The 9,238-nt window shown below is 40.5% G+C and overlaps 1 protein-coding gene across 1 annotated transcript; it reads left to right on the forward strand.

Moving 5' to 3' along the window:
* Window positions 1–414: 414 nt before the first annotated feature.
* On the forward strand, window positions 415–738 carry LOC142182068 (secreted RxLR effector protein 161-like). Its single transcript, XM_075255976.1, has 2 exons — window positions 415–508; window positions 608–738. The coding sequence occupies exons 1-2, from the start codon at window positions 415–417 to the stop codon at window positions 736–738; spliced, it is 225 nt and encodes a 74-aa protein (XP_075112077.1).
* The last annotated feature ends 8,500 nt before the right edge of the window (window positions 739–9,238 follow it).

Consider the following 9,238-nt stretch of genomic DNA (forward strand, 5'->3'; position numbering starts at 1 on the left):
TTCAAGGCAGTGGTATATACGCTTTCAAAATATTCTTGTATCCAATGGTTTTACCATGATGGATAAAGACCATTGCGTTTATACCAAGAGATCAAGAAACAAGCTTGTGATTTTAACATTGTATGTAGATGACATACTTATAGCTGGAAATGATAAGGAGTTTATAACCGAGATAAAGTCATGGTTATCATTCCAATTTGAGATAAAAGATATGGGTGAAGCTGCATATATTCTTGGAGTTAAGATTTCAAGAGATCGTCCAAAGAAACTATTGTATCTCTCACAAGAGAATTACATTAGAAAAGTTCTTGAACGATTTAATATGCAAAATAGTAGCCCAGTTGAAACTCCTATCAGTAAAGGCCATACTTGGGAAGTCAGATGTGTCCTAAGACTCCTGAAGAGACAGAAAGAATGAGCCGAGTTCCTTATAGAAGCACAGTCGAAAGTCTAATGTATGCTATGGTGTACCCTAGACCTAATATCTGTCTAGCAGTTGGCTTGGCAAGTAGATATCAAACCGACCCAGGTTTAGCACACTGGCAAGCAGTAAAGAGGATCATGAGATATCTGAAGTGAACTGCTGATTATGCCCTTTGTTATCAAGGCGGCAAGGATCTGCGATTAGTTGGATACAGTGATGCTGACCATGGAAGAGATCTAGACGATAGGAAGTATACCTCAGGATATGTATTCTCACTCAGTGATGGGGCCATATCATGGAGTGGTAAGAAATAATCATGTGTATCACTATCTACGATGGAAGCCGAATACGTGGCTCTCGCATCAGCATCACAAGAAGCTGTTTGGTTGAAAAAGTTCTTGGAGCACTTGTTGGATATTGCTGAAAATACTGAACCAGTATTAATTTACTATGACAGTGAGGTTGCAATATCCTCCACCAAGGATCCAAAGTTTCATTGTAAAACCAAACATATAGATATCAAGTATAACTATGCGAGAGACATGGTTAGATGCAAGGTAGTGAATGTGAAGTATGTGTCTACAAAAGATATGCTAGCAGATCCATTGACCAAGCCTTTGTTTAGATATGCATTTGTGAGACACACTAGGTCTCAAGGTGTCACAACCCAAACTGGAGGGCCATGACTAGCACCCGACCACACTTGCCGAGCACCAACGTACATTTCATCCAACCTTCATTATTATCTTTTAGGGCTGACGAGATCAATATAAATGGTAGACCTAGATCATGGACAACCAGCAATAAAATATGACGGCATGAACATACATAGCAGGGGATGACCAGACAATCAAGAAACTACATATAAGGTATGAGCTACCACGCTACTATGAAAGACTATACAACAAAAACTAGCCAACAAGGCATACCAAACTATACATGAGTCGACACCTATCTATGAGCCTCTAAAGGAACATAAGTGCTACAACATATCCGGAACAGGGCCCCGACATACCCATAATGTCTATAACAAAAATGCATACCAAGACCAAGGCAAGTCCGGAGAAGGGATCTCGCCAATCACCGCTGAACTGGACAGCCTACTGTGGTGGGGGAGTTGCACCTGCCTGTCTATCAGGACCTGCAGCACGACATGCAGCGTCCACAAATAAAAGGACGTCAGTACGAATAAAGTACTGAGTATGTAAGGCAGGGAACCATAAATACGATCAGTAATGTAAGCAAGGATAGAGAATATACAACCTGTAACATCTTAGTACCTCTGAGGGCTACTGACATGAAATGCATGATACATATGTATAAATACATAAACCTTTAAAACATTCGCCTCTGTGGGCATCATCATCATCATATCGTACCCGGCCATAATAGGCTCGGTAAAAAAACGTACCCGGTCATCATAAGGCTCGGTAGAATCGTACCCAGCCACGTGGAGCTTGGTAAAATCCAACTGATCAGTGGTTGCACAATAGGTGCCGTACCCGGCCAACTATAGCGTGGCTCGGTAGAGTAAAATAGATACATATATATAATGCATGCTCGACTCATGGAATCACATTCTAAACCTTTCGGAGTGACGTAAGGTCGGTATCCTCTGTACACGTTATTAGGACTAACTCTTCATTATGAACCTTATAAGAATCAGGAAGTACCAACAACATTGATAACATAAGAATAAGAGAAGCAACATTAACATCAATCGTTCCATAAGAGGGAAAACAATGTAAGTACTGCTAGCTTCTAAGAGTAGAGTATCTTGGAAGCTCGTTCATTACATTATGTACAAGCGGAGTCGTGCAAAAGAAGGAAAGGGATAGCCTCACATACCTTGTATATACTGTCCCAATCTCAAGCTATGCAATTGTCAAAACTCCTTAGTCTACAATAAGAGAAACGATACTATCGTTATCATTTAAGCGTCATAACTATTATGTATCGACCACAACCTATTTTACGATGAAACGGACAGCACCTCCCCTATATATATGACCTCACACCATTCAAAACAGTCACCAAACAGCCCAAACAACATCGATAATAAACATATTGAGCCTCCCAAAATAGTCCACACACAGCCTAATCACTCCATACATACGACGACCACCGTAGTCGTGTCAAACAACCTGGAAATGTTACGAATAACTATCAGCCCATAACCCTACATATATATGGTGTTTATCCACACCCTTCCTCCTCCAAAACTCCACAAAACAGTAGTAAAATACGCAGCCCAATAGCAACGCAAAATAGTCCACAAAACAATAACATTACTACCAAGCCTTTCAATATATATTTCACAAGTTCTAGCTTCAATGGCTTAGACGCAACATGGATAATCTTAAATACATATAGATTAAGAGGTTCCTTACCTTTATACAGAAATAACAACTCCAATTTGACCTTAAATTTCCATAAAATATCCCTCCAATGCTGCCACAACAACAAAAAAGCGAAACTAGCGATCAATTAGTGTTTTTCGGCACTAGATTCACTTTCGAAGGCTTGAAATCACATAGGATTGATATTAAGAACATGAGGGAGTATTTACAGAACATAAACCCTTTAAAACAACCTCCCACACGAGCTGTAACGACACAAAAATGAGCAACAACAAGAAGAACAAGAGACTTACTAGCGCCACGGAATTCCCGACACTTGATTTGTGTTGTTTGCCCTTTTTTGGGTCTTGAATCTTGAGAGAACCTTGAGAGGATGTTCTTAGGGTTCTAAGGTCTGAAAATAGTGAGAAGAAATGACTTAAAACGGGTTGGAGGCATCCTATATAGGTCCAAATATCTTAAACCGCCTTAGTGGGCCCCATAGAGAGGTGCTTGGCGCAGTTTCGCGAAAACGTGAATATCTCTCTACTCCGAGATTGTATCGATGAACGGTTTAATGCGTTGGAAACTAGACTCATAGATATTTAATTTTGTTGGTATATCACCCCGTAATTCCTTGTAAATTAGGAGAAAAGATTAGAAACATTTGACCTAATGTTTAAGTAAAATTATGAACCTAAGTTGCGACAACTTTTGTCGACTTTTGTTTCATAACTCGTTTGACTTCAAGACTTATGATACGGATATTATATGGTTAAAATACCTTAATAAATGAACTCTTGAGTGTATTAAGCACCGCTAGATTACCTGAAAATACGAGTTACAACAACCTTGATTCATTTAACTTCTAATACTTGTTAATCACCCTTATACACTCTTGTATCACTTAAGACCAATAGGATTGACTTCTTATCATCTCAAAGATAATTCTTTCTTGGATTTATGTTAACTAATATATGGCATGAACTAACACATGTGGATATGGGTTGTAACACAAGGCTTGCGTAGACTCTGAGATACTTTATTTTGTTATTTATTTTCCCGTGTTCTCAAACTGATGTTCTTTGATTATCAATAAAGTTGATTTACATACATATATATTTTTATTGTTGAATGTTATGTACATTCTTTGTTCATTTTTTATAAGTATGTCGAGTAGACATGAGGTTGACCTTCTCACAAAGGAAACCGCCTCCTTATCTTAGTAATATGAGGAGATGAGACATGATTTTACGTAAAATTATCATAAGAATAATTTGAGAGCTATTCGCTTAAAATCAGAATGTCACTTAAACAATGACATTAGGTAATTAGGGTGAAAAATGTTCACCTAGTCTACTTTGTGAGCCAGATGTGAGTTAAAAATGATATTGTCGATCAAAGAACTCAAATTTCGATAATTATGGTGTCTAAATATCATATGTACAATATTCTTTATGAGATAAAGACATAAGCTCCTTGGGAAAAGGGAGAAAATGCTTTAGCACATGTTTCATACCATGTGTGCTAATGTCGACCAATTGGGTTAACATAAGTCCATTCTCAACTTATTGTTGTGTGAGACTCAGAGCTTTATGATAGCTCAAGATTTTGTACTGTTAGAGACTCTGATCAGATACTTGAGACTTAGTGTGATGTTAGCTATCTTAGTATTTTTCCAAAAGACCATGAACACAAATTCGGTCTAGCGGAGCATAACTAGAAAAACAGTGATACTAATGTTAAGGGAATCATGAGAAGAGAAAGATCATTGATGGAATCTCATTTATTTGTATTCACTGGTGCACCAATTATAACTTATGAGTTATGATTGTGAATACAAGAAATAATGATATATGATATTTTGAGACTATATCAAATGTGATTTACATGATCTAGGGTACTGCATACTTTATGATCTATTTGCAGGTTTGCACTCGACGAAAGGCTATATACTCCTAACAGATATATAGCACTTAGCTCTCACAGTATGCTGGTCGCACGGTCTATTTCCCTGTATGAATGATTGAGGAGATCAGAATATGTTTCTAATTAGATGAGCACTCCCATTATGTGTGAGTGGGAGATGTAGGAAAAGTGGGTCCACCCATAACGAGTGCTTTAAGGCCCAATAGGGTTATTAGTTAACCCTAATATTTCCTATATAAGTACACTTAGTGTGTACATTAAAAGGATACTCTCTGTAGTTTTTTTCGACGCTCTTCTCTCTCAATTTCGGTTAGGGTTTAGATTGTGATATAGAGGTTGCTCGGTCACAACGTGACAACCACCACCGACCAGTGATTCCAGTTACGGTTCATCCGTCTTCTACTTCCGTACCACGAAGAACAAGTAAGTTCTCATTTTATGATTTACGCGCTAAATCTGATGTGTTTAGATTAACATGTTCCTTCATATTCGATGGAAATCGGGGCTACCCAAAACGCACCCACACATGGTGATGATGGTCTCGGATTTCACTGGGAAAACAACACTGTAATTGCTCTAGAAGCTGGGGTGCCACCGGCTAATTTTAGGGGAGCATCGGTTGATGATCCAGTCGATGTCAATTTGCACATTGCTCTAAATGCGGACCTAGGCGCAGACCCTGAAGGGAGTGTATGTAGGGAAGGCCGATCTGGTGGTCAAGGTACATAGGGCAGAGGAGACAGAAGGGTTAGTCTCTAGGTGATATTCGAGATGCTACAGGCTCAGCAGGACGCTATTGCTCAGTTGCAAAATCAACAGAGGACTCCAAGTGGGGTCGAGCCGGAAATCACTCACCGTACTGAGCCAGTGCCAGAAAGGTCTAATGGTAGCAAATCGAGGACTGATCCTGCAATAATAAAAATGCTCGAGGAGGTCACCAAAAGAATTGAGTCAGGAGAGAAGAAAATCGAAGCTAATGATAAAAAATGGAAACATACAACTCCTGAGTTGATCAAATACCGGGGGCACCCCTGATCCTAAAAGGTTTGGATTCGAAAAAGTTCTTGCAGAAGCCTTTTCCTCAAAGTGCGGCCCCGAAGCCCATTCTTAAGAAGTTCTATATACCAGACATACCTAAGTACAATGGGACCAGCGATCCTAATGAACACAACACTTCACGTGCGGACTAAATAAAAATGACTTAGAAGATGATGAGATTGAGTCTGTTTTGTTGAAAAACTTTGGGGAAACTTTATCAAAGGGAGAAATGATTTGGTATCACAACCTGCCACAAAATTCCATCGACTCATTGCCATGTTAGCAGATTCTTTCGTAAAGGCACACACGGGGGCCATAAGGTCGCAACAGGAAAATCGGACCTTTTCAAGATAAGACAAAGGGATAATGAAATGCTGAGGGAGTTCGTATCCTGATTTCAAATGGAACGCATGGAGTTTCCACCAGTCACAGATGATTGGTCCGTTCAAGCTTTCACTCAAGGGTTGAACAAATGGAGTTCGATAGCATCACATCAGTTGAAACAAAATTTGATCGAGTATCCAGCGTGACTTGGGCAGATATGCACAATCGATATCAATCGAAGATCAGGGTTGAGGACGACAAATTATGAGCCTCTTCTAGTTCAGTACATCCAAACAGGTCAGCAGTCAAAACCTAGAGGGACGTCGATAGAGAGCCAAGGTCGAACAGATAATGATATCAACCATATACCGCAGATCGAAGGAACAATGGTTCAGGACGCAATTCCACCCGGAACAATCGAAGAAGTGATCGACGACAGAATTCTCGGGGACTTATGAGCAAAAGTGGTTTTGATAAGCATCCCGATCTCACAGAGGCACCTCTGTTATCGGAATATAACTTTAGCATCGACACGTCGGGCATTGTATCGACAATCAGAAGGATCAAAGATACGAGGTGGCCCAGACCCATACAAACTGATCCTTCCCAAAGAAACCCAAATTTGATGTACAACTATCATGACACGAATGGTCACAAGACCGAGGATTGCAAGCAATTAAGGAAGGAGGTAGTCCGTCTATTCAATGAGGGCCACCTTCGAGAGTTCCTCAGCGATCGAGCCAAGAATCATTTCAGAGAAAGGGACACCAATAGGAAAATTGAACATGAGGAACCCCACTACATGTCATTCATATGATCGTCGGTGGGTCAACATTCCACGGGGGCCCATATTCCAACGCACTAAGGTATCAATCACTAGGGAAAAATGAACCCGAGATTATGTGCTCGAACACTCCTTATCATTTAACGACGAAGAAGCATAAGGCATTTCTCAGCCATACAATGATGCTCTGGTAATTTTTATCTTATTAAATAAAGTTCAAGTTAAGCGTGTTTTAGTGGATCCAGGTAGCTCGGCGAATATCATCCGATCGAGGTTCGTGGAGCAGTTCGGCCTACAAGATCAAATCGTGCCTGCAGCTCAGGTCTTAAACGGCTTTAATATGGCCAGTGAAACAACTAAAGGGAAGATTTTTTTACTGGTGAACATGGCTGGAACCATTCAAGATATGAAATTCCACGTGATCGAAGGCGACATAAGGTACAATGCCCTACTCGAAAGGCCTTGGATCCATAATATGAGGGCAGTCCCTTTGACTCTCCACTAAATGATGAAATTCTTGACGTCGGACGGTGTAAAAACAATATACGGGGAGCAGCATGCTGCAAAGGAAATATTTGCGGTCGATGAGGTAACACCGATATCAACGTTATCAACCTCAAAAAGGTCAAGCATCAAAGGTAAACTGGAATCCAAATAGCAATCACAACCACCAGTCTCAACCGAATCAGGGAAGCAGGAGACAGAAGAAGAAGAAGAAGAAGAAGAAGAAGAAGAAGAATGGAATTTCTAACCCCTTGAACCTTTATTGTTCCCAAAGATTCTGACGCCACCAAATCAACGGTCGAAGAGCTGGAACAGGTTATATTGGTAGAGTACCTGCCCGAGCGAAAGGTATACCTGGGAACGGGATTTATCCCCGAACTCAGGAAAAAGCTTATTCAATTTCTTATTGATAACATAGATTGTTTTGCTTGGTCCCATTTAGACATAACAGGGATCCAACCAGAGATAACGATGCATCGGCTGAGCCTTGACCCTAGGTTCAAACCAGCGAAGCAAAAGGGGAGACCCCGGTCCAAGGTAAAGCACACATTCGTAAAGGATAAGGTAACTAAACTTCTCAAAATAGGGTCCATTCGGGAGGTGAAATATCCCATATGGTTAGCCAATGTAGTCGTAGTCCCTAAGAAAGGGAACAAACTTAGAATGTATGTAGATTATAAAGATTTAAATAGGGCGTGCCCCAAAGATTCTTTTCCACTGCCTAACATCGATCGCATGATCGACGCCTCGGCTGGCCACGAGATCCTTACCTTTCTCGATGCCTATTCCGGGTACAATCAAATTCAAATGAACCTGGAAGACCAAGAAAAGACTTCATTTATCACCAAGTATGAAACATATTGTTATAATGTAATGCCTTTCGGGCTAAAAAATACAGGAGCAACTTACCAACTCCTAGTAAATAAAATGTTCAAAGGAAAAATAGATAAGTCAATGGAAGCTTATATTGATGACATGCTAGTTAAGCCCTGCGCACAGAGGACCATTTGGCTCATTTGCAGGAAACGTTCGAGATTTTGAGGAAATAAAGCATGAAGCTCAACCCCGAGAAATGTGTTTTCGGGGTCGGTTCGGGTAAATTTCTGGGCTTCATGGTGTCAAATCGGGGGATCGAGATCAATCCCGATAAAATCGAGGTCATCGAGGACATCACCGTCGTGGACAGTGTAAAAACCATATCGAGGCTGACAGGCTCGATTATATTTTACGAGAGGTCCATGAAGGCACTTGTGGGAACCACTCCGACGCCAAATCACTGATTCACAAAGAAGGATACTACTGGGATAACATGGAAAAAGACACTAAGGAGTTTGTTCGAAAATGTGATAAATCTCAAAGGTTTTCACCGATGATCCATCAGCCCAGAAAACAACTTCATTCAGTCCTATCCCCATGGCCATTCATGAAATGGGGGATGGATATCGTTGGCCCTCTGCCAATGAACCCAGGTAAAGCTAAGTTCATTTTATTTAAGACTGACTATTTTTCTAAATGGGTTGAAGCACAGGCGTTCAAGAAAGTGAGAGAGAAAGAGGTTATAGAATTCATCTGGGATCACATTGTATGTCGATTTGGGATACCTGCCGAAATAGCGTGTGACAATGGAAAACAATTTATCGGTAGGAAAGTAACGAAATTCCTCAAAGACCATAAAATAAAAAGGATATTATCCACGTCGTATCACCCTAGTAGGAACGGACAGACCGAATCGATGAACAAGACTATCATTCAAAACATAAAGCAAAGGTTGAGCGATGCTAAGGGGAAGTGCAGAGAAATTCTACCCAAAGTCCTTCGGGCATATCTAACAACATCAAAGTCCAGTACGGGAGCAACCCCGTTATCCTTAGTATATGGCTTCAAGGCTTTGATTCC

Source organism: Nicotiana tabacum, chromosome 6, assembly GCF_000715075.1.
Source record: "Nicotiana tabacum cultivar K326 chromosome 6, ASM71507v2, whole genome shotgun sequence".
Taxonomy (NCBI): Eukaryota; Viridiplantae; Streptophyta; class Magnoliopsida; order Solanales; family Solanaceae; genus Nicotiana; species Nicotiana tabacum.